At 48.3% G+C, this 26,072-nt stretch overlaps 1 protein-coding gene across 5 annotated transcripts in view; it reads left to right on the forward strand.

The window, feature by feature from the left end:
* Positions 1–26,072, forward strand: part of Kdm2b (lysine demethylase 2B) — a 128,294-nt gene that overhangs the window by 50,782 nt on the left and 51,440 nt on the right. For all 5 annotated transcript variants that reach the window (XM_057764151.1, XM_057764152.1, XM_057764154.1 and 2 more), the window contains 3 exons: positions 5,241–5,367; positions 7,709–8,193; positions 18,797–18,883. In XM_057764151.1, the coding sequence (XP_057620134.1) occupies positions 5,241–5,367; positions 7,709–8,193; positions 18,797–18,883 (699 nt within the window). The remainder of the gene's footprint in view (positions 1–5,240; positions 5,368–7,708; positions 8,194–18,796; positions 18,884–26,072) is intronic.

Here is a 26,072-nt window from a genome sequence, read left to right on the forward strand (position 1 = left end):
CTACGCTTGATCACATGCACCCAGGCATTTGAGGCGGGTTCAGGGGTGAGAGTGGCTGGCAACCATCTGTAATGAGATCTGGTGCCCTCCTCTGGCCTGCACGCATACTTAGAGACAGAACACTGTATACATAATAAATAAATCTTAAAAAAAAAAAAAAAAGAAAGAAAGAAAGAAAGAAAGAAAGGAAGGAAGGAAGGAAGGAAGGAAGGAAGGAAGAAACTGTATCCCTGAGATGGAAAGGGCCTATTTCATATTCTCCCTCCTCTTTCCTCTTCTGTTTTTAATGTGGCCGTTTAAATATTTCTTTGAATTGAGATATAACTCATGAAATTCACCATTGGAAATGTGAAGTTCTGTGTTCTTAGTATGTAGCCATCACCACTAACTCCAGCACATTTTCACATACACCCCAGGAACCCCTGTACCCATTAGCAGTCATTTCTTATCCCCTCTTTCTCCAACCCCGGAGGTCTCTAATCTACTTTCAGTCTCTATGAATTTTCCTGTTTTAGACATTTGTTACGAATGGAGTCATGTAGTTCATGCCTTTTATATCTGAACTTTCCCACTCAGCATGATGTACCTTTTCAAGATCCATTCATGTTGTAGCACATGGCAGCGATCTCATGACAGAGTAGAGCTCCATTGTATAAACAGAATACATGACATTTCTACTTGGGATTTGCCTCAAGATGTGACTTTTAGACCCCAAAGAAGTATTGATGAGCAGCCGGGCGGTGGTGGCGCACACCTTGAATCCCAGCACGTGGGAGGCAGAGGCAGAGGCAGGTGGATCTCTGAGTTTGAGGCCAGCCTGGTCTACAGAACGAGTTCCAGGACTGGCTCTATAGCTACTGAGAAACCCTGTCTTGAAAAACCAAGAAAAAAAAAAGAAAAAAGAAAAAGCCGGGCGGTGGTGGCGCATGCCTTTAATCCCAGCACTCAGGAGGCAGAGGCAGGCGGATCTCTGTGAGTTCGAGGCCAGCCTGGTCTACAAGAGCTAGTTCCAGGACAGGCTCCAAAGCCACAGAGAAACCCTGTCTCGAAAAACCAAAAAAAAAAAAAAAAAAAAAAAAGAAAGAAAGAAAAAGAAAAAGAAAAACCAAGAAAAGTAATTGGTGAGCTTGGACTCTGGAGAAATACTTCCAGCTGCTCTGATCAGTCTTGTTTTTAGGGCTCATTTTCATGGGATGCTACATTGGAGTCAAAGTGAGGCAGGCAGCTGAGGGGGCCCAGGGCTTGATTGTGTGTCATCTGTGGATTTTCTGGCTTGCGATGCCCGCTTTCACACCGTCCTGGGCCACGATCCTCTGCAGAGCCTGTTTCCATAGGCCTTCTGCCTTTCTCGAAAGGTGTGTGTCCTCTGTGCTGTCCAGGGGAAAGGCACTGGCTGGGCCCAAATAAATGGTCACTTTTCAGTCTGAGTCAAGTGATGCCTGTACTCTAGCCAATGGTTCTTTGGCCAACCCTGAAAATCAGGCCATTGCCGGTGTGGATGGAAGGCTGGGACTCCAGAGGAGAAGTCAGGCCCAGACTTTGCAGACAGTTCCTAAAAGCCACAGTCAGACTGGGATTTCTCAGTTTCTCTGACACCTTGCTGGGTAACTGTCCCCTCCCAAGGGAATCTGGTTGTCCATCTCAGAACACCTGCCCCCCACAGTCCGTGTTATTACCCCTAGGAGCCTAGTTCCTTTCCCTAACTGGTGTCAACTCAATCAGGAGTCAGGGTAATGGATCCCCCCCCCACCCTCCTACCCCCCCATGACATCATTCTGTTTGCTCTGGTGAAGTATCACATCACAGTAAGATGCACGTCGGTTCCCTCCCCCAGGGCCGCCTGTCCTTAGTCTCTGAGGGGGCACCCATCTGGCTTCTCTGAAGCAGATTGTTGGCTCTAGGGCTGAAGTAAGGATGGCTGTGGGGGGCGGGGGAAGCCGGCTGAGCTGGAAGCAACAGCAGGCCTTTTAATCTGCTTTGATTTCTGGTCTTTGGAGAGGGGCTTGGCTACAAGGTCCAATTGTTTCTGTCTTAGGAGCCAAAGCAGACAAAAGGCTCTAGAGAGAGTCCTGGAAGCCAGATAAAATGTCAGGACCACTTGTCAGCCTGATAACAGCTCAATTCCATCCATCCCTATCAGCTCCTTGAAGAAGGTTGTGGCCGTTTAAAAATAGTTTTTCCCAGAGTGTTCTAAAACATGGCTTTGCTTGGAAACAAACACTGGAGGTTGGCCAGAGTAAGGCCAGTGTAGGAGCCCCTCGCCCCTCAGTGTGGGTTGATTTTAGAAAAGGAGTCTGCCTGTGTGATGCTGGGTGGGGGTCAGATGGGCTGTCTAGTCCTCAAATCCTAAGATTCTCCCACATTTGGAAAATAATTTCATTTTTCTGTGCTAGATGCTAGGTGACACTTGGCCCCGTAAGGCAGTGCAGACAGATCTAGGTCTCTAAGGGCTGACAGAGGACCAGTTCCTTCTGGGAATCTCCCACTCTGAAGATCACAGGAATGGGAACGCTAGCGCAGAACGGACTGCCGCACTGTGAGCTTCTTAATTCCATCACAGTAGTCGTGACGTATGCCCTTCAGCTCCAGTTTGCTACGAGGGCAGGAAGGGTGGTCCAGATGACCACTCAGCAAACTGCTGTCTATCTTATGCTTGTCTTTTTTTTCCCTTAATGACTCTAGTGAAAACAGCCTTCCCCGAAAAGGTAATGCCAGTACCCCTCATGTTCCCTCCCTTTTCAGCCAGTGACTCTGTTCGGAAACCGCAAACTATTTACCTTTCCTCTCCCCTCCCTCCTGCTATTGGATTTTTATTTTTTTCCCCCATTGATATTTTTTTTTCCAGGAGAAAAACAAAATTTAAGATACTTCCGCCCACTCTCGCATTTTAATTTCTCAAGACGTGGGCCCTAGGTGCAGAGAGAGCGCTTCAACTTCCTCTAGCATTCGCTCAATTCTTGGATGACTCAGGCCTCTGAGGAAGGGCTTGGGCCAGGCGGATGCCACTTACTGGGCCTTTGGAAGTCCAGTTGGACCCCTGAGATCCACTGTCAAATTGTCCTCTAGTCAGGACGCAGGACCTTCTTTGTGACTGCCTTGCCCTTTGTTTTGGACAGAGGTTGGTTGACAACTCAATTTGGTGAGGCTCCAAGTTTGTCACCAAATAATATTGAGCAATCGTGTGTTTAATGTTCCCAGGCATGTGGCTGAAACCTTCTGAAGGCGGAGGGTAGAAGGCGACAACCTGTTTGTAAGTCAATTTTTGCAAGTTTTTTTTTCTGCAGTTCTCTCTTGGAAAAAAAAATTAAACTACCCCCCCCAAAACCCAAAACCAACCAACCAAACAAACAAAAAAGACCAAACCCAGTTGAATTCTTTCATCCGTATTTGTTTCCACCCAGCTAGTTTCCCTTGGGTTCAGCAACAAAGAGGGGGAGATTTGCCGTCCTCTTTGAAATACAGCCCCCCCCCAATTTTCCCCCTAATCTAGAAGGACTCTCTGGTGTCACAGTGCCCATCAAGGACATAGTGGCGTGGATAGTATAAAAAATTTTAAAAAGTCAAAAGTTCCAAGTGTTCTCCATCAAGTCTGCTATTGAGAGTTCTGAACGCGGGGGTCTGTTTTCCTCAGCTCGCGATTTAGGGATTGGCAATTTGTTTCAGAATATTTTGGCCCAGTCTCTGGAATCGGGATGGGGCTCAGCCCCTCCCCTCAAACTCTTCATCATAGGAGGTCAAGGTCTGCTTCAAGCTCTAGAGCCCCTCCCCTGCCCAGGGGCACTGATGAGTAACCGACCAAAAGCATCCCAGCATCCCAGCAGTGAAACTGGACTTCTCCGAAAGTAGCTGGAGCCAAGGAAAACACTTGATTCTGTTCCCAACTCCATGCATCTCCCAGAGGAGCTGAAAAGCATGCAGCGAATCATAATCTCATCCCTAAACACGTCATCCGCCAAAAGAGGCAGGGAGGTGAAGTGGACCTGGTTCCCAGGTGGAGGAGGGCTTGGGAGCTGAGAAGTTAGCCAAAGCGGGTCTCAGTGGGAGACAGGCGGGGAGGGAGGTCCTTTTCAGTATGGTGCTTAGAGAACACGAGATAAATATGTCTTAGATAATAAAGGACTTGAGTCTGTTCAAAGTTGGTTTTGTTTGAGAGGTACCAGGACACCGTGTCTGGTCAGCACAAAAAGGGCACGTGGGGCTAAGGGCCGCTTGCTGAAGGGTGAGGGAGGTGAGGAGCGAGTCTCTGACCTTCACAGATACACTCTTAGAAACAGGCAGAGAAGAGTGTGTGGGGAGTTGTGTAGGACCCCCTGTGCAGTGCTTGGAGGAGGAGAGCGCCCCACAATGGGAGATGAAGTCACCTTACTGCTTCCATGTCCATTCAGGTTGTAGCTTCTGGAAGGTTCCTCCATGCTGAGGTCATCGATAATGGTGTTATTCCTTCCTTTCCTTCATTGCCAGTCTCTCTGCATAGACCCTGTGCTGTCACCCATCAGAATTCCCTCGCAGGCCACTTGCAGTTCTTACATGCGCTGCTTCTTCGCCTCCACTGATACCCTGCCAGCAGACCCCAGTGATGTCTCACCTTGTCACATTGGGGAATTGTGTCCCTTAGTGTCCTTAGTGGAAACACAAGCAGCTATTGTAGGCGGATATGAGGAGCAGGACACCGGATGCTCCTAAGGGGCCTACCCTTGGGAGGTAGGCGAGACTGCGCCCCAATTCACAGCGTCCCTCCGGTCATAGCCTTCCTCCCAGAATTCAGGAGGCTGTGGTAACAGCTGTTGAAGAATAAGGACTGGGAGTGGACGTTAGTTTTCCATGACAGGGAGAAACAGCAGAACTCATGCAAGAATATTCTAGAATGAGGAGCCCATGTCTGTTGTAGGGGGATCAGGCAGGGGTTCTGTTTGCAGGTATTCACAGTGCTGGCAATTGTCAGGGAAGAACGTTTTCTGCACACAGCGGGCCCTGTTCACCTTCCAGGATGGGTATCTTAGGGACTAAGAATTGATGCCTTCCGTAGGCCTCTCTCCGCCTCATCCATGCATGCTGCTGGCACCTACCCCTTTCAGGCCTCCCTCTTGCTTCCCCGCCAGTGACACCTCCCATTTTTCCCTTTTGCCATTTATGCTCTTGCTAAGATGATAAGCTCTGCTTCAGGGACCCAGCCGCCTGCCATGTGTCTCCCCCATTATTCTTGGAAACTGACCTCTTGCCCGCCTGCTCTTTGCTTCCAGGTTCAGCCCAAGTTCCGCTACCCCTTCTACTATGAAATGTGCTGGTATGTCTTGGAGAGATACGTGTACTGTGTGACCCAGCGCTCCTACCTCACTCAGGAGTACCAGAGAGAATCAATGCTTATTGGTGAGTAAAGCTGCTTGCAGCCCTCAGAGCTGCCTGTCTGGCCAATCGTGGAGCCTGTGGATTGCCCTGAGTCCCCTGGGAGTCTCTGAAGCCAGAATGCTGGACAGAAAGCCTCTTAGGAAATAGCCCTGCTTGTGAGCCTCCTGTCTGGAACACGGAAGCCAAGAAAAGGCACTTGCAACCCTCAGAAGAAACACAGTTGTTACGCCCTCCTATGACTGTGCATGCTTGCAGGAGCCAGTGTAGCTAAGACGGGACCATCCAGCAGACAACCCAGGCTCTTTTGGTCCCTCTGTAGTTAGATGACTTTTCTTACAATACCCTGAGATGTGGTTTTTGTCCCCAGAGGAGCAGACCCGTGTTGCACAGCTAGTTTCCATAATCCAGACCAAGTTTACCCAGAATGGAGGGTAGCCAGGGCTGGCAACACAGGTTTGAGGGTGAAGGGGATCTGGGATGGGGGAGGGAAAGTGCTTAGGCTCTCTGCTTCAGTGCCCTCACCTGCTGCTGGTTCTTAAAGGGACAACGCCCTCAGCCATCCCTGGATTTGTAGATGCCTACCATGAAGTTGCATCTGGCTGTTAGAGGGACCCCTGGTCAGCTTGTAGGAGCCAGATCTTCTTCCCTGTGTGGGGCAGTTTCTGGGAAGATGAACTGAAGTCCGTTCCTATCCCAAGACACAAACCTCACGTTCACAGCGTGTGCAGTTTCTTCCGCAGCCTCTAATTCACGTGTCTTTTCCCCTTCTTTCCCTCGGTCTTGTCTTTTGTGCCTTTTGTGGTATTTAGGGGGTTTGGGCCTGGACAATGGAAGTGTTTTTTTAGTCTTTGTTTTTAGTTTGGTTTGGTTATTGTTGTTTTGAGATAGAGCCTTGCTGTTTAGTCCAGGCTGGTCTAGAAATAACTCTCTGTGTAGACAGGCTAGCATCAAACTCTTAGTCTTCCTGCCCCATTACTCCAGTGCAGGAATTTCAGGCATATTGCTGGTTGGTACTGAGCTGGGAACTGAATGAACCCAGGGCTGTACATCCCAGGGAGTCACTTGGGGGCTTTTTGGTCTGTTCCAGGTGTGCGCAGCCATCAGCCCTGACCATGTCCGTTTCCAGGAGTGTTTCCATAAGCTCTCACCTTTTTTTTTTTTTTTTTTTTGGTATTATTTTGGTGGTCTTTGAGACACGGTCTTATTATGTAGACCAGGCTGGGCTTGATCTTGAACCTGCGTCCCTAGGATTAAAGGCACATGTGACCACACCTGGCCACCTCTCATCTCCTTATCTTTGCCCATCCCCAGCCTTCAACTGTCATCAGTCTGCTTTGTCTAGAAATCCCCCCACCTTGCTAATAATATATGAATAGAATCCTATCATGTGTGGTGTTTTGGACTGGTCTTTTTCTACTAATTTACTTTTGAAGTTTAAAAAATTACATCTGTTGGGACTGGAGAGATGGCTTAACAGATAAGAGCACTGTCTGCTCTTCCAAAGGACGGCAGTTCAATTCCCAGTTCCCATATGGCAGTTCAAACCTGCCTATAGCTCCAGTTCCAAGGGATCTAATACCTTCGCACAGACATGTATAGAGGCAAAACCCCAATGCACATAAAATAAAATAAACATTGAAATAAGTTTTTGAAAATTACATTTATTTAGTCTGCCTTTCTCCCTCCCCCTCCCTCCCCCCTCTTTCTGTGTAGGTGAGATCTCTCTCTCTCTCTCTCTCTCTCTCTCTCTCTCTCTCTCGTGTGTGTGTGTGTCTGTGTGTCTGTGTGTGTGCAGGTGAAAGGTCAACTTTCAGGAGTCTGTTTTCTCTACTGCTATGTAGGTGCCAGGGATTGAACTCAGATTGTCGGGCTTGGCAGCAAGTGCCTTTACCCACTAAACCTTCTTGCCAGCACTTGACTAATTTTTTTTAACGTTTATTTATTTTAAGAGTATGTGTATGTGCTTGTATGGATACTGTGTGAAGTCCAGAGGAGAGCATCAGATCCTCTGGAACTGGAGTGACAGGCGGCTGTGAGCTGCCATGTGGGTGATGAGAACCACAGGTCCTCTGCAAGAGCAGAGATTGTACTTAACCACTGGTCTGTCTTTTTATCCCTGCCATTGAGTGACCTGTACGTATATGATAATGTGCCAGGCATATTATCTGTGGTAAAGCACCCCGTGTGGGTGCAGAGAACTGGAAAAAGCAGAGCTGGGATTTGAACCTGTGTATGACTGACTACTGCCCTCCTATAGGGCAGAAGACCTGTACTAAACCCTTGTTCTCTACAGTAAGGGTGAGTGGAATCCACAGAGCAGGGGTTAAGTGATCGTCATTGTATCTCATGATCTTCCCCACAGATGCCCCAAGGAAAGGCAGTGTAGACGACTTCTCTTCTGATTCCTGGTTGGACATGGAGGAGGAGTCCTGTGAGCAGCAGCCCCAGGAGGAAGAGGAAAAGGAGGAGGAGGAAGAGGAGGACAGGGACGGTGCAGATAAAACACCCAAGCCACCCTCCGATGGCCCCACCTCACCCACCAGCACCCCCTCAGAGGAACAGGAGCACACAGGGAAGAAGCCCAAAGCCCCTGCCATGCGATTCCTCAAGAGGACTTTGTCCAATGAGTCCGAGGAAAGTGTCAAGTCCGCAACGATGCCCATAGACTACCCCAAGACTCCCACAGGCTCCCCTTCCACCGAGCTCTCTACCAGGTGGACCCACCTTACCGAATTTGAACTGAAGGGCCTAAAAGCCTTGGTCGAAAAACTAGAGTCGCTTCCGGAGAATAAGAAGTGTGTCCCTGAGGGCATCGAGGACCCCCAGGCCCTCCTGGAAGGTGTAAAGGTGGGCAGGGACCAAGGCTGGGTCGGGTAAGGGTAGCTAGCTCTTCTGGGGTTGGTCCAGGTGCTGGGATGGTACTCGGGCTAGGCAAACCTATCTGGGTTATGGAATCTGGGACCACTGTTAGCAGCTGGGTGGAGGCTTGCTCTGTGAGTGACAGCAGCTTCTTCGATAGTCTTTGGAATCTCAAGGCTCTCCCGTGTGTTGCAACAACATTCTATTGGATTTGGGAGACAGACTTCTATCTCTTGGTGATAGAGCTTGCCATTTTGGGTTGATTGCCTTGAGTGTGAGCCGGTGACCGTCCGTCCTCCTAGCTAGCCATTGGCTATATAGTCACCGCACAGCAGCCTAAGGTTGAGAGGTTGCCATGATCTCAGCTGCATCTGCTTGGGCCCAGAGGGTCAGGTAGAGCTGGGATAGGAGGATCCAGCAGAGATGCCAGAGTGCTTGCTGGGCTTCCCACTGTGTAGGCACTTCTGGTAGTGTGGACTCCAAGCGCAGAATTGCTTCTGTAGCATCACTAAAACTGCAGTTATGAAGCTGTAAGACTTCTCCCCTTGCTGCTCCAGCATCTGATGAGGGCAGTGGAACTTGCTGTCTACTGGTATTAGAAAACCGAACTCACATTTCTTCCTTGGGAATTGGTAGTTTATCTAGGCAGCATTGTGTGGCCTTGCAGGGGTTCAGACAGTCAGGGAAAAAGCTGGGGGTTGGGAGTGTGTGAAACACTGGGGCTCAGGTCAGGTAGCCTGTTATCATATACTGTTATCACAAGTATATGGAACCATTGAATGACAATCGCTAATCCAGGTGCACCTCACTTACTAATTTGATTTTGTTGTCTATGGTACTAGATGGATGCAGAGCATCACACATCCTGAGCAGGTTCTTTTTGGTTCTTCAAGGCAGGGTTTCTCTGTGTAAAAGCCCTTGCTGTCCTGGAACTCATTCTGTAGAACAGGCTAGCCTCTAACTCCCAGAGATCTGCTTGCCTCTGCCTCCTGAGTCCTGGGATTAAAGGCATGCGCCACTATTGCCAGGCTGGTTTTTAAATTTTTATCCATCACAAAACAATAGTACTGAGTTCACAAAAATATTGTAAGCGGGTTAAACTCTCCGTGATGCCTTTTACTTCGCTAGAATCTGTGCGTAGTGTGTTGGCAGGGAGTGCCCCGGCTCCTGGCCAGATTTTTCTCTTCTTGTATCTCTGCGTTGACCTCCGAGGCTGCATTTGATTGTTGGTGATCAGGCCTGTCAAGGTGAGGGTGCAGAGTCCAGCACCAATGCTGTGAGACAAGGTGCAGGTGCTGAGGAACAGGACCCCTGTGGCTTGCCTGGCTGGGTTTTTATTTAGCTTTCTAGCTGAAGGAAGGTCTTTTTCATTAGGTCTTATTCGTTATTCAGTAAGAGAAGGTTGCAGAACGCTAAGAAAGTCATCCGCATCACCACCTGTGGAGATCTCCAGAAAGCTGATGCCGGTGGTCTTCAGAGATGTCTCTCGTTTTACTTTCATCTTTGAGACAGATCCTTCTATATCCCAGGCTAGGATAGCCTCAGAATTGTTAATGTAGACCAGGAGGACCTTGAACTTCTAGCCCTCCTGCTTCTACCTCCCAAGTGTGGGAATTCAGGCACGTGCCACTATGCTTAGTTTATGTGGTGGCAGGGAACTGAAGCCAGGGCTGTCTGCGTGTTGTGAAGGCACTCTGCCAACTGCCTGGAAATACTTCTCTTTAAATACACTGATTCTGGATAGCAGTACCAGGAAATCAGAATACAGGAGATCTTTGAGTTCAGATTTGTTCTCCACTCCTTGCCATGTGGCCCTGGGCACATCATCCTGCTTCCTATTTTCTGGTGCTATGTAAAACGAAGATACTTCCTGGCACTCAGGAAGCATCTCTTGAGTTCAAGGCTAGCCTGGTCTATGTAATGAGTTCTAGGCTAGCCAAAGCTACATAATGAGATGCTGTCTCAAAAAGTCAAAAACAGGGGGCTGGAGAGATGGCTCAGTGGTTAAGAGCATTGCCTGCTCTTCCAAAGGTCCTGAGTTCAATTCCCAGCAACCACATGGTGGCTCACAGCCATCTGTAAAGAGGTCTGGTGCCCTCTTCTGGCCTGCACACATGCACACAGACAGAATATTGCATACATAATAAATAAATAAATAATTTTTTTTTTTTTTAAAAGTCAAAAACAAAACAAAGATATCAGGCACGATGTGCTTGATCTGTCTGGGGACCAGATTGTGATGTCTGTTGGTCACTCTGAAGAACATAGGTACTTGACTAAAAACTGATGTGGGCAAGGCTGGAGTAATGACTCCATAGTTTGGAGTCCTCCCTGCTTTCTTAAAGGATCAGAGTTGAGTTCCAGGAACCAACCACTTGTAAGTGCCGCTCCAGAGGAACCAGCATCCTCTCCTGGCCTCATACACACATACCACTCATAGACAGGATACACATATAACTGAAAAATAAAACCTTGGCCAGCTAGAGTGCTCGGCTCAGTCTGATGACCTGAACATTCAATCCCTGGAACAGACATGGTAGAGAGAGAGAGAGAGAGAGAGAGAGAGATTTGACTTGACTGATTGACCTAGCCTCTGACCTCTGACCTCTACAGGTATACAATGGGATGCCTTCCCACCAATAAATATAATAAAAAATTTTTAAACAATTTTTTTAAAGACTAAAAGGGGGTGCTAGATAGATCAGTGGTCAGGTGGTTAGGAGTACTTAACTGCTCTTGTAGAGGATCCAGATTTGATTCCCAGCAACCACATGGTAGCTCACAGTCTCCTGTACCTCCAGTTCCAGGGCATGGAACTCTCCCTCCTTTCCCTTTTGGGCCCCTGTATGCACATGGTACATATAAACTTACGGACACACAGAGAAATACATACATAAAATTAGTAAATATGTAAATCTAAAATAACAAACTGAAATGGGATCTGGCAAGATGGCTCAGTGGGTAAAGGCACTTGCTGCCAAGCCTCACAATGGGAGTTAAATCCCTGGAAGCCACTTAGTGGAGGGAGAGGACTAATTCCCCCAAAGGTATCCTCTGATCTCTGCCCTTGCACTGTGACCGGGCATGCCCCTACAAGGTAAATAAATGTAACAAAAGCTGGAATTTTTGAAAGAGTTCAAATAGCACAATGGCAGGGGACCGGGGCATGGACTGACTTTGAGGAACAGCAAGCTCCAGCTTTGGCCAGCCCCTGTTGTCCCATGATCCTTTCCTTCTCTTTCCCCACCTCTCATCCTTTCTTTAGGGAACACTTACCTCCGGCCTTTGTTTCCCAGGACTGACGGTCACAGAGCACCACCATAGGCTCTGTTGCTTAGGAGCCCAAGCAGCTTCTTTCAGGGCCTGGCAGCTAGGTGTTTGCAGAGCCACACCCAAGCCTCAGGCTCTAGGACAGTGGTCGCCCTTGGCTCCTCCACAGCTTGACTTAGAGTTAGTGTCACTCCCGACTCAGCCTGTGGTCAAGATTGATTGCCAGTGACTTTCCCTCTCTCTGTTGTCACCGAGTGATACCAGCCATTGGATTCAGGCCAGATGAATCCAGCAGCAGCGCACATCAACGTAATTAAGTGTGTAGAAGCCATCCCCAGAGTCTCATTCTGGAGCTCTGAGTGCACATGAATTTTGGGGACACACTGATTAGCAGCAATTGTGGGGTGAAGTAATTCACCGATTGCCTAGCAAGCTGTCTCTCCTGGAAATGTCTCTATTTCAGCTAGAACTCAGGAAGAGGGCTGTGTCTCCTGGTGGAGGGGAAGATGGGCGTGTAGCTGTCATCCTCAATTTGGTTCTGAATGGACCAGGATACAGCCCAGCACGTGGCGGGGCTGTGAAGGGCTTGGCCTAAGTAGGCAGAGAGCACCAAGGGTGTAGATGGGACGACTTTCTCAGAGTGAGCTCAGAGCGTCCTAACCACTAACCATGTGCTGCCATGCCCCCTTGCCGGGATCTCATGTTCTTCTGGCTGTCATCAAGTTATCATGGCATAGAAAATCATCTGTCTAATCGCGTGGAATCATGGGATAAGTAGAGTTATGGGACTACTGGGGATTACGGGGCTACACAGGGCTGTGGAAGTGAAAGACCCAAGTGAGGTGTTCCTGTTTTGAAGTCTCTTTTTATCTCTCTTCCTTCCCTTCCCCCCTTCTCCCTTCCTCTTCTTCCTTTCTTTTCTATATCTTTTTCTTTTTTGGGGGGGGGGTACAGTCTTACCCTGTAGCCCAGGCTGTATGTCTATATGTAGCTGTATTGCCTCACCCTCTCAAGTATCAGGATTATGGGCATGAAGTAACATATCTGGCCAAGGTTTTCTGTTTGTTTGCTATATTTTTTTTGTTTTGTCTTTATTAACAGCCAAATAGAGATCAGCTGTATTGTTCTAACATCAAACTCCAAACTTAACGAAGAAGAAAGTCCTAAATTAAGAGTGCACTGCCCAAATGGATGTCAATTCTAAATTAAGAGTGCGTTGTCAGTCAGCGCTTGGACAGTTAACCCCAGCACTTGGGAGGCAGAGACAGGTGGATCTCTGTTAGGTCGAGGCCAGCCTAGTCTACAGAGTGAGTTCCAGGACAGATATCAAAGCTTCAGAAAAATCCTGTCTCAGGAAACAAAAAACAAAACAAAACAACAACAACAAAAAATGAATTTTTCTGGGTTAGAGAGATGGCTCAGTGGTTAAGAGCACTGGCTGCTGGCTGCTGGCTGCTCTTCCAGAGGTCCTGAGTTCAATTCCCAGCAACCACATGGTGGCTCACAACCATATATAATGAGATCTGGTACCCTCTTCTGGCATGCAGACAGAACACTGCATACATAATAAATATATCTAAAAAGAAAATCATATTGTCCAAATGGGTCTTACTTGTCTTTTTGTTTTGTTTTGTTTTTCAAGACAGGGTTTGTCTGTAGTTTTGGAGCCTGTCCTGGAACTAGCTCTTGTAGACCAGGCTGGCCTCGAACTCACAGAGATCCACCTGCCTCTGCCTCCCGAGTGCTGGGATTAAAGGCGTGCGCCACCACTGCCCGGCTTGTTGCTTGTCTTTGAGGATAGTTGTGGAGTCAGGTTGCAGTCACTGCGCAGTCTGTTGTGCTGCTGATGTTCTTGGGGACACAGTAAAATAGGAGGAGGTGTGAGCCATGTCATGGCTGACACATGTAAGGCCCTAGCAAGGCCTTGAAGTGTGTAGTAAACTTGAAGTGAGTTGGTATCGTTATTATTTCAGATACCTTAGAATAAAAACAGTTTTGTTTCTAGTCAGGTCTGAGCTCACGAATCCATGATGTGGGGAGGGGGACAGAGCCTTCTTCTCTGTAGGGGTCTTGCAGTTCTCCACTCTGGAACCTACTGTCTTTCCTATCCTCTCTGTCTGTCTGTCTGTCTGTCTGTCTGTCTGTCTGTCTGTCTCGTGTGTGCGCGCACGTGTGTGCGTGTGCACGTGTGTATGTGTGCATGTGTGTATTGCACGAAGCTGGGTCAGGACCTTCTGCATCTTAAGCCAGTGCTCGATCATTCCTCCACTTCCAGCCCTGATGACTTTTGTAAAATCACCTCTTGCTGACTTCAAAGGAACCTTTTCAGAGGAGCCAAAAGGCAGGAAGTGAGCAGCCAGGGGCTGGCTTCCAGGGCGACCGCAGAACAAACTCTGTGTCCTGTGTCCCCTTGGCTGTACAGCCTCGGGAGAAAGAAGGGAGAGCAGGACTTGGGAGAAGAAGTCAGATACCCAGGCAAACCCATACCTGGTAAACGTAGGTAGCCCCAGCGTTCAGGGCACTTGGTTGAGACCTCTTTTCCACATAAGATTGGAAATTTCCATTTGCATGGGTTAGAGTTTAGAGTTAAGGCTTGAACACTGTGTTCTGGGGAGGCTCACAGTAAAATCTACAGTGAGATTTTTCATGTAGAGATGGAATGGAGGGGGAGGGGCTCAGTGATGACCCAGATAGACTGGTACCTGGTATTCCCTTGAGCAAGTAGCTCTGGCCTTGTAGACCCTCCCTTAACCCCTCAGTCGTTTGGTGCTCTTTGCTGGTGCCAGTCCCAGCCTTGTTAGTGGTGTTTTAGTCACTGCATAGAGGGGGCTTCGGTGATTAGCACCCTGCCCTGGGGAGCAATGGAGCCCAAGTGTCCTGGGTTAAATTATTTGAGGGAAGCTGGCGTGGAGGGAGAAGGGCAAGGCCTAGCCAGCCTGTGGCTCCTTTGGTAGGTCACATGTGGGGCAGTTTCCAGGAGCATGAGCCTCGTGGTAGCTCCATCCTTTTGCAGGAAGCTTGCCCTGGGTTTGCCAGAGCCACAGGCTTATATAGTATAATTGCTAGGGGCTGGGGCAGTGTGGGCGCACAGTCTTGATTCTGTGTGCTTAACGGTCCCTGGGAATGTATAAATTCAGGCAGCGCCTAAGGAATCCTGTGACATCATCCTCTCCACACAACTTTCTTTCTTTTTTTAATGAGACAGAAAACTCCCATTAGGTTGTGCCTCCCCTGACTTTCTTGCCTTTACAAAAGAAAATGTTTCTCAACAAGACAAGGCCCATTGTGCCCCCCGGTGGCCAATCAAGTGCCAAACAGATGGGAACTTGGCTTTCTTTGGTATGTGAGTGAGGTCTAGGATACAAGAGCACCTAGGAAAACTTTAAGATTATATTCAATTAAAAAATACAGATCCAGCTGGGCGGTGGTGGAGCATGCCTTTAATCCCAGCACTCAGGAGGCAGAGGCAGGCAGATCTCTGAGTTCAAGGCCAGCCTGGTCTACAAGAGCTAGTTCCAGGACAGGAACCAAAAAGCTACAGAGAAACCCTGTCTCGAAAATCAAAAAATAATAAATAAATAAATAAATAAATAAATAAATAAATAAATAAAAGACAGATCCAGGAAATGTTGGTGCACACCTTTAACTCCAGCACTTGGGAGGCAGAGGCAGGAGCATCTCTGAGTTTGAGGCCAGCCTGCTCTACAGATTGAATTTCAGGACAGCCAAGGCTACAGAGAGAAACCCTGTCTCAAACCAACCAACCAAATGAAAAGAATACAAAAGCAGGCAGATCTGAGTTCAAGGTCAGCCAGAATTACAGTCGTGTCTTTAAAAAACAAAACATTTTTAATTAATATACTTAACTTTTAGAACTTTTTTGTGGATGGTGGTGTTGGTTTGGTGAGACCGGTCTCACCAATTTTGGCTGGAACTTACTCTTAGACCAGGCTGGCCTCGGACTCTTAGAGAGCTCCCTTCTCCCTCCCAAGTGTTAGAATTAAAAGCCTGCATCCCTTCACCGAATAAGAAAACTTTCAGGTTTATGGAAAATTCAGACAAATAGAACCTCTCAAGCCCTGTTCCCATCTCAGTATAGTACATTCGACACAATCCTTAAATCGAAGGATTTGTCAGTCCCTTCTGTCCCAGAATCTTGTCCCTGATACCCCAACATATTTAATCTCCTCAGTTCTCTTGGATGGACAGTTTCTCAGACTAACCTGTTTTTTATGATGTTGGCAGTTTGGGAGGAGGCTCTGGTCTGGTGTTTGGTAGCATGCCCTTCTTTGGAGGCTCCAAGCTTTCTGTCTTGAATTCTATCTTTTTTTTTTTTTTTTTTTTTGATTTTTCGAGACAGGGTTTCTCCGTAGCTTTTGGTTCCTGTCCTGGAACTAGCTCTTGTAGACCAGGCTGGCCTCGAACTCACAGAGATCCACCTGCTTCTGCCTCCCAAGTGCTGGGATTAAAGGCGTGCGCCACCACCGCCCGGCTTGAATTCTATCTTTTGGAAGATTTCTATAGTTAGTCATTATGTGGGGCTTTGGGCACCCGACAGTGTGTCCGTTGCTCTTCTTACTGCTCATGGAATACCTGGCAGGAGCAGCTCGAAGGAGAACTGTTGTGCTTTATAGCTTCTTTTTTTTTGTTTGTTTGGTTTTTGATTTTCCCGAGACAGGGTTTCTCTAGCTTCGATGCCTGTCTTGAAACTCACTCTGTAGACCAGGCTGGCCCTGAACTCACAGAGATCCTCCTGCCTCTGCCTCCCGAGTGCTGGGATTAAAGTTGTGGCTTATACTTTCAGAAGCAGTCAGTCCTCAGCGGCGGGAGAGCATGATGGAAGCCATTGGCATAGCTTATTGTGTCTGGGCAGCAGTCAGGTCTCGGGGAGAGCACAAGCAGGAAATTGTGTTCGCTTGTAACCCTCCAACCCCACCCCTGTCGGCCCATCTTTGCCATGTAGCCTCTCTGTCTAAAAGGTTCTGTATTCTCAAATTGTCACTAGCTGGGGATAAAGTGTTGACATGCAGGAGCTTGTAGGAGACATTGCTCTTTTAAACCATAACATAGTCAAGATGGTTTTTGTTGTTGTTGTTGGTTTGTTTTGTTTTTTGAGACAGCTTTTCTTCTCTATGTAGCTTTAGCTGTCCTAGAACTAAATCTGTAGCCCAGGCTAGCCTCAAACTCACAGAGATCTGTCTGGCTCTGCCTCCCAAATGCTGGGACTCAAGGCGTGAACCACTACTACCCAGCTCAGTCAAGGTATCTTATAAATAGCAAGCACCCCTGAATCGGATGTCCCTGGGCAGAGAATGAAAGGCAGGCAGGCAGCCGGCTTGAGCTGCTGTTTGCTGCCTCCCACGGGGAATGGAGACACTGCCGTGCCGTCTCTGAGAACCAGTCAGCCAACTGATGACCAAGAAAGTAGGGCAATAATTAGAGTCAGAAGTGGCTTAGATTCCTGTCTGGTCATATAGATCAGAGAAAATGCCTTGAAATCATCTTCAGGGCCATCAGGATGGTTCATTGGATCCTTGGGACACAGGGAAAGGTGGAAGGAGAGAGCTGACTATGAAATGTTCTCTGAACTCCACATGTACACCGTGGCTTCAGCATGTATGAGCATGTGTGCCCTGTTCAGCATACATGTGCATGCACACATATACATGATTTTTTTTAAATTAAAATAATCTTCATCGCCAGGTGGTGGTGGCGCACGCCTTTAATCCCAGCACCTGGGAGGCAGAGGCAGGTGGATCTCTGGGAGTTCGAGGCCAGCCTGGTCTACAAGAGCTAGTTCCTGAACAGGCACCAAAAGCTACAGAGAAACCCTGTCTCGAAAAACCAAAAAAAAAAAAAAATAATAATAATAATAATTTTCACCTACATTTATTCTTTGTGCTCTTCTGCTCTTCCTAGTAAATCTTCCTCTGTGAATGGTCATGTCCTTAAATGTCACTGGATGAGTGCTTTTAGCTGGCATCTGGCTAAACGTCGGCAGGAAAATCAGTTGTATTGGATATATTAGGTTGGGATGCTGACCTATCACACTGTGTTCATTGCCTTGTGTGCAATTTGCAGGTTCTTAGAGGGTAATATGGACTCTTAGCATATTCTGGTGTTTTACATAGCACCTTTAGAACCTCATTCTGTGTAAGAAGCCACATCATTGAATTGCCTAGCTCATTTACAGTTGGAGGGAGCAAGGCCTAGGAAGGGGTAAAGCCCTGTCACCTAGGCGCTTGTCACTTACCTCTGCGGAACCTTGGCCATGAATTTTTCTTCTTCTTTATTTGATTTTCGAGACAGAGTTTCTCTGTGTGGGCCTGGCTGTCCTGGAACTCACTTTCTAGACCAGGCTGGCCTCGAACTCACAGAGATCTGCCTGCCTCTTTAAGTACTGGGATTAAAGGTATGTACCACCACCACCTGGTGACCATGAATTTTTCAAGGTATAAAAATTCTTCCTCCCCATTCTTGGTCTTTTCTTGATCTCCCCCCCCCCATGGTAGGATCTGCAGCCCAGGGTGGTGTAGAAAATGACCTTGAACTCCTGATCATCCCGCCTCTTCAGGCATGGACCCTGTGCCTGGCTGGGTTTTATTTCTGTCTGATTTCCTAGGTAGCGGGGGCGGGGGGATCCTAAACTGCTCAGACCCCTGCTTCGCTGACTAAGAAGTGGGACTGTGATGGAAAGAGGCTGAGCAGTTAGGAATGTCTGCTGCCTGAGTTGCTGCCGAAGCACAAGGAACAGAACTGGGAGCCCAGCACCCATGTCATAGCTGGGCATGGTCCTACACAAGCCTGGAATCCCAGGGCTGAGGTGGGCAGCGACAGGATCCCTCGGTCTTGCCGGTGCCCTGCCTAGCCCCCAAGAGGTTCTTGCCTCAAAGGACTGAGGAGGAGAGAGACAATGGACGGCCCTTCTCTGGCTTCTGTCTTCTCTGTGGAGAACACACACATGTGAGCGTACAGTACAGACACGAAGTAACTGTGTGTGAGTCTGTGATGCTGTGGACAGTATGGTGCACGCCTGTAACCCCAGCACTCTGGAGGCGGAGGTAGGAGGATCTCTGTAGGTTCCAGGCCAGCCGGAGCTACAAGTGAAATCCTGTCTCAGAGATTTGGGAAGAGGAGTGTTGTATGTTCTGAGTCAATAAGAAATCTAGAGAGTGGAGATGGTGACAGGCAGTGATTTCATTATTTATTTTTCTTTTTTATTATTTATGAGAAAGCTTGCAAGCCTTCGAGGGGTTAGTTTTACCTCCTTGGAGATTTTCCCTTCACCCCCAGTTAATACGGATCCTTTGTTTGGCCACAGAACGTACTGAAGGAACATGTGGATGACGACCCTAGCCTGGCCATCACCGGGGTCCCCGTGGTCAGCTGGCCAAAGAAGACTCCAAAGGTAAGAGGCGGATTGCTCATAGGTGGGAGACCACTTCTCATCGCTCTCCCCGTAGCCTACGTGTTGGGAGTCTGGAGCTGTTCTTCACTGGCTCCGGGGAGACCTATCCCCCAGGTTCCCTGCAAATGCTTTCCTTTGTAAAGGGTTCCCTGACCTAGCTATGGAAACTGCAAGCAGCGGCCCCTGGCGGCCACCTGTAAACTGCGGAAGGGAGGCTTGCTCTTGTCAGGTGGTTTGTCTCAAATGTCCCTGTCTTTCGCTTTGTTCTCCCTGTCCCTCCACGGACTGATTCCCTCCCTTTTAGAGTGACTTCTCTGGTTTCGTAAAACGAATCAGCATTTAACGTGAACATGTCTAAGGCTCTGGAGATGAGTTAGTAGATAAAGGGCTTGTGGTGAGACATGCAGGAAGGTTTCTGGAGACCATGCGCGGCTTCACTCCATCCCCCTCCACCTGCACTCCGCTTCACAGTCTAGAGGCCGGCCCTGGGATGGTTCCGAGGACTCAGTGTCATTATTCACACAAATCTCCCAGAACAAGGGCTGGCCTACAATCAGCAACCTCTAAATCAGCGTTCTCAACCTTCCTAATACTATGACACTTGAATATAAGACCCCCACCTATAAAATTATTTTTGTTGCTACTTCACTATTGTAATTTTGCTACTCTTTGAGTCGTCATGTAAATATCTGGTGTGTAAGGTGGTCTTAGGTGTTATGGTTTAAGTAAAATGCTGCAGGTTCACAAGCGGCAGCGGACAGCGGGTCCGAGACCATGGCAGGCCACAGAGGCAACCTGGGTCCCAGGCAGGGAGCTGGTGCTGTTTCCTGAGTGGCCTGAAGGCCATGAAGGGCAGAGGAGCCCAGGTAGGGAGCGGGTGAGAGACCAAGAGCAGCAAATCCCAGGAGGAGCCACAGCTCCGGTGGGTAAGAGACAGATGGATAGGCACACCATGCAGAGTAAGGTTGGATATTTATTTAGCAGGTTATGGAAGGGAAGGGAAAAAGGGAGAAGGAAGAAGAGCAAGGAAGAAGAGCAGAGAGGCAGAGAAAGAGAGAGAGAAAGCACCAGAGAGGGTTGGAGGAGAGGAGCCATAGCAGCAGCTACCTCCTGGGGTAGAGACTCAGGAAAGAAGATCTTCCTGCCTTAGTGGGGGTGGGGTGGGCGGGGCTTGTCTCTTAAAGGGACAGAACACACCTTTACATTAGGTACTTCATTAAACATCATTCAACCACTGCTCTAAATACCTACTATTGCTCCTGGTGGCACACAGTCCAAGAGTTAAAGACAGAAGGAAGCAGACCTGGACTACATGGCTAGTTCAAGGCCAGCTAGAGCAACACAGCAACCCTACTTCAATAAATTAAGCACTGGAGATTTGGCTCAGTGACAGAACATTTGGTGTCAGAAGGAAGACTCTGTGTTAGGGTTGGCTCCCCAGCTGTAAGCCAAAAACAGAGGTTACCTGAGCTCTGGTGTAGCTTCGTGGTGGAGTGCCTGCTTATGCCTGCTTAGCACGCATGAGGCCTTAGCTTTCCTCCCCAACGAAATGTTGCTCTCAGGTAGTGCCAAAGGATGCTCTGCTCATTTCTGACTTTGTTTTCCATTATCAATGACCCTGAGAAGAACTTTCTAGACCTCTAGGCATTGTCACTAGCCGTGTAGTACCAGCATTTGAAACATGGCTTGTCCACATGGAAAGGTGCTGTATGTGTAGGTATGCAGCAGATCTCAAAGGCAGCCCAAGAAAAATGTTATTAATTTCCATATTGTTGAAATTAGTGTTACTTCATTGTATAAAGAAATGCCCAGCCGGGCGGTGGTGGCGCACGCCTTTAATCCTAGCACTTGGGAGGCAGAGGCAGGCAGATCTCTGTGAGTTCGAGACCAGCCTGGTCTACAAGAGCTAGTTCCAGGACAGGCTCCAAAAACCACAGAGAAACCCTGTCTCGAAAAAACAAACAAAAAAACAACAAAAAAAGAAATGCTCAGTAAAATCTGAACGTCAGATGAAAAACAAATTCTTCATCTAGGTGTGATCCCCCCCAGTGTTATATGAAATATATTTATGTCCAAAAGGTCATGCTCATCTGAAGTTTAATCTAGGCAAAATGTATTTTTAGTTGATAGATCTGGCAAAACTAGTTAAAATGACAATTTTTTTTTTTCTGAGATGGCAGTTTAACTGGATGGATTATTAAGGTTTATTAAGGGTAATTTATTAAGGGCATGTGTGTTTGTAACAGGGGCTTACTCTGTACGCCAGGCTGCCCTAGAGTTTACTTCTCCATCCTAGCCTCAAACTCACAGTGATCCTCCTGCCTCAGTCTCCCCAGTATTAGGGCTGCAGGCACGTGCCACATGTATGGCTCACTTTATTTATTTTCACACTTTAAATTGTAGCCACAAAACAATAGCTCCGCAATTGTCACCCCAGCACTCGGGCAATAGAGGCAGGAGCATCAGGAATTTGAAGCCAGCCGCTGTCACCTCACAGTGTGAGGTCAGCCTGGGCTGCAAAAGACCCCGACTCAGCTGAGGATACTGTTAAGTGGAAGTAAATTCAAGATTTGAACTCCAGTACAGAGCAAAAACCTCAGAAGTACATCTGTGGCTCATTTCTTCTTCCTGTTGAAGGGTGCTATTGCTGACAATTCTTTTCTCTTTGTCTGATTATTGCCCAAGAGTCCTTTTCCAAATGTAGGATTGTTTGAGCTATCCATTACTTATTTGAAATCCAAAGGTTATTGAATTTCCTAAAACTCCTACTTGGTAGGAAATGCGTAGGGGTATAGATAGGATATGCTTCGTGTATCAGTCCACTCGCTCTTGTAGACAGGGTCCTGGAGCTGCTCGCTGGTCCTGGGCTTGTGTGGCTCCAAACAGCAAAGCAAGGCTCTGCTATAGCCCTTGTCCCCAGCTAGCTGACCACACAGCATGTGAGCCTGCTTCTATCATGCATTTCTGTGAGAACTCAGAGAAATGCGGCAGAGGGAAGGGGGGAGGGCAGTGCCACACTTAAGCATTTCCTGGCGAGTAGGGTTAAAAAGTTAACAGGAAAGGAAGGAATGGCTGAACGACTGGCTGCCTGGGCCACACCGGGTCCCTGGGTTCCCAGGTTTGCCCCCAGCTTCCTTCCAATTTGATGCGCGTGGGGTTGAAAGATCAAGGGTGCTCACTGAGGCCACCAGGATGCCAGGCGGGGAGCAGGGTCTGCTCTGGGTCCAGTTACCCTACAAGTAATTAATGCTCAGGGGTGATTAGCTAGAAATGCTTTGATCTCCACCTCCCTTCAGGAGAACAAAGCCCCTTTCTGGAACTAATTAGGTACTGTGAGGTCCTTTTTGGTGGGGTGCCCTTCAATGCCAGGATCCCACTTATCACCGTCTATCACTGCTCCCCCAATTGGCTGTTTCCATGAGTGACATTGGACTTGTTTTGATCTGTCTACACCTTGGCTGCTTCCTTTTATAGCCAGATGGTGGGATTTTGGGGTCCTGTCTGTGACCCTGGAGGCAAGGCGGTGGGGTGGGGGTGCTATATTTCTTTGAAGCCCAGCCTCTGACCTTGGCCTTATTACTCACCAAGCAGACACTTAACGCCACTGGCTTGCCTGATACATTCTCAAAGGAAACAACCCAAAGAGGAGACTGAGGCACAGCTGAATTCCACCCCTTTATGGGGGGCGCATTTTTCTGTGTAGCCCCGCCTGTCCTGACACTTTCTCTGTAGATTGACTGGTCTGGCATAGAACTCAGAGATCTGCCCGCCTCTGCCTAAAGGCATGAGCCTCCACTGCCCTGCAGCTTCTTATTCCCTCACCTAGTGGCCAAACCAGATACCCTTTGAATCTTTTTTTTCCCCCAGGCGAGTTTCTCTATGGCTTTGGAGCCTGCCCTGAACTCATTCTGTAGACCAGGCTGGCCTTGAACTAAGAGAAACACCAGGAACTGCTTGTGTAGACCAGGCTGCTTCAGACTCCAGATCTACCTGCCTTTGCCTCCCGAGTGCAGGTATTAAAGTCATGGGGCACCATGCTCTCCGGGGACCTTACAGGATTGTTGCAGCATGTGAGAGGAAGTGACACAGGTTCCATGTCACCGGTGGTTTTACTTTCTCTTCCCCTTCCTCTGCATTTGAGTAGTTAGGTTAGATGCTAGAGGCCTGATCTGGGTCCTTCAGGTGTGACGTGCAGTCTGTCCCTGAAAAGGCCAGATCATTCGGTCAAAGGGCCAAGGGCTTCCTGTGTTGTACTTGAGTTACAGAGTAATTAAAAGAATGAAATATGGTTGATGGGGTGAGGTGAAGCTGCTGGGAGCAATGGTTGTTCATTACTGGCTTCTGATCAGGGCTCTGGACTTCCTAGAGAGGCAGTGTGGTCAAATGAGGGCCAGTCCTTAGGGTGGGAACATCAGCTTCATCTGGGAAACTTGTTAGAAGGTAGCAGGACTTGCCTGGGCTCCATAGCAAGTTCAAAGTGACCTACTCCGAGGTACAGAGCCAAACCTCATCTCAAAAGAAGAAGTGAGATTGCTGGGGTGAAGGGGTTTCCTGCTGTATCCCGCAACCCGAGTTTGGTGCTCAGAACCCACATGGTGAAGGGGAGAACTCCTGCGAGTTGTCTTCTGACACAAACACACTCTGTCTCTGTCTCTTTCTCTCCCTGTGTCTGTCTGTCTGTCTCCCCCCCCCTCTCTCTGCCCCCCCCCCCAAAAGAGACAATTTATTTTTCTTGTTTTTTTTCTTCCTTCCCCAAGACAGGGTTTTTCTGTGTAACAGTCTTACCTGTCCTGGAACTTGCTCTGTAGATCAGGCTGGTCTCAAACTCACAGAGATCTGCCTGTCTCTGCCTCCCAAGTGCTGGGATTAAAGGTGTGCGCCACCACCCATGGCACAAACAACTATTTTTAAGGACTATCTTGGGTCCTGCCCTTGACGTTGAGCACTCAGTGGGCTCCCGATGAGCCCCAGGAATTCCTGCTTCTGAAAACTTTCAAGTGCACGAGCATGTGCTTTAAGGCCAAAGTCATTGATATCACCTGGCTCTGACACTGACTAGCTGTGCACTCCTGGTTAAGCCTAAACCTCAGTTTATCCATCTGTAAAAGGGGCTAGCAGGTTGCTTCTGCTAGCAAGGTCGCTATGAGACACCATCTGTAAAATACCTTTATTACTAGTAAAACCATGTGTGGCGGTGCACACAGGTGGTATGTGATGTCCTTGGGAGGTGGAGGAGGGAACCATCGGGAGTTTAGAATCATACTAAGCTATATAGTAAGTTTAAGGCCAGCCACAAACAAATAAAACAACAGGGACAGAAAACCCTCTGTATTAGGCCATTGGTCAAGGGTAGCAATTCTACTTCTGCAGAGTTGTGGTGTGTAATACTTGACACCCTGAATAGGCTAATGATTCTCTCATAGCGGACAGCTGCACACACCCGCAGTGCTAGCATTCCTGGGCTCATTCAGAAGGATGAGTTTAAAGCCAGTCTAAGCTACCGAGTAAGAGAGTCTCCCAAGAATCCAGGAAAGAAAAAACAGAGGACCCAGAGGAGGCGTGGCAAGATTACCCATCCTTGAATCTCTGTACTTGTTTACTAACACTTACCCTACACAAGGGCTGAGCAGAGCTTTTTCTTCTTGCCCTTGGTCTTCCCTTTTTCGTTTTTTTTGAGATAGGATCTCAGGTTGCCTGGGCTGCCCTCAAATTTGAATTCCTGATCCGCCCCCAGCCTCCACCTCCCAAGTGTCAGAATTGTAAGCATGCCTCGCCATAACTGGCCTGTGCAGCTTAACTTTGGGGAAGTCCTGTGGCTTTTCTAAAATGAGTCGTTGTGTCATTGTGTGTGTGTGGTGTGTGTGTGTGTGTGGTGTGTGTGTGCGCGCATGCGCGCTCACGTATCTGTCCTGTAAGCACGGACAGGAGGAACAGGCTGGTTTAAGAAACTGTCCTCTTGCCGGGCGGTGGTGGCGCACGCCTTTAATCCTAGCACTCGGGAGGCAGAGGCAGGCGGATCTTTGTGAGTTCGAGACCAGCCTGGTCTACAAGAGCTAGTTCCAGGACAGGCTCCAAAACCACAGAGAAACCCTGTCTCGAAAAAACAAAAAAGAAAAAAAAAAAAAAAGAAACTGTCCTCTTTTGTCCCTCTCTTCTACCCTAATAGGAACAGCTCCAGGCTCCTTAGCAGAGCATTGCTATTTCTTTAGAATGTGCCCCTGGGGCCTGCAGGCAGCCCAGACTCCCTTGCCACTAGGTCAAGGGCTGAGGAGAGGGTGTCAAAGGCTAAGCCCCTTGCAGTCTTCTAGGAGTAAGAAGGACCTTGTGAAAGCCCCGTGAAGCAGCGACCCCCTGGCAGGCACTAGGCTGCTCCCACTCAGCCCAGGAGTGACTAACAGAAGTCCTTGGATGAGGAGCCCAGACAGGCAGAGAGAGCAAGGTGCTTAGCTGGTTGAGTCCTTGCTGAGCAAGCGTGGGGACCGAGCTTATTCTCTAGAAGCCATGAAGAAGGCTGTGCACGGTATATGCACGGGATTCCAGCACTGGTCTGCTTCCCAAGGCCAAGACACATGAAAGCCGGGGGCTCCAGGTGGGAGAGACCTTGCCTCAGAAAAGTAGTGTAAAATGTAGCGGGGAACAGTTGATGGAAGCATTTAATGTTGAGCTCTGGCTCCCACACCGCGACAAAACTTTACCTGGGGAGACGCAACAGACATGTCTACTCATCCCAGATAGGGAGCCCACAGCAGACCAAAATCTGTCCTTTCCAGGGGCCTCAGTTGGTCTAAACCTCTTCCAGGCAGCTGGTCTGGTCTGGTCTGAGATTCTTCCTTGCAACTTGACTTGTCTGTGAGCCTTTATTCTGAGGGGACTCTCAGCTTTTATTGCTGACTCTGGCAGGAAGGGGCCTACTGAACTTGGTTAGTTTCAGGGACTTCCTGAAGCTTTTTTTTGAGTCATTTACTGATGGGAAACCTCTGTCAGCCAATGACCTTTAAGAGGTTGGACTTTTCTTTCCTGTTCAGTGAGTTTGCCCAGTATAATGAAGAAAATATATACGAATCTTTGGTGTTAGCTTGGGGTTCTCTGACCCACGTCCTCACCCCCAACAATTTACCTTCCTGTTTAAGGAGTTTCCTGCAGAATGTGGTGGGTTCTTTTTTGTGTGTTTTTTCATTATACGTACATG

This window comes from Chionomys nivalis, chromosome 3 (genome assembly GCF_950005125.1).
Source record: "Chionomys nivalis chromosome 3, mChiNiv1.1, whole genome shotgun sequence".
In the NCBI taxonomy this organism is placed as follows: Eukaryota; Metazoa; Chordata; class Mammalia; order Rodentia; family Cricetidae; genus Chionomys; species Chionomys nivalis.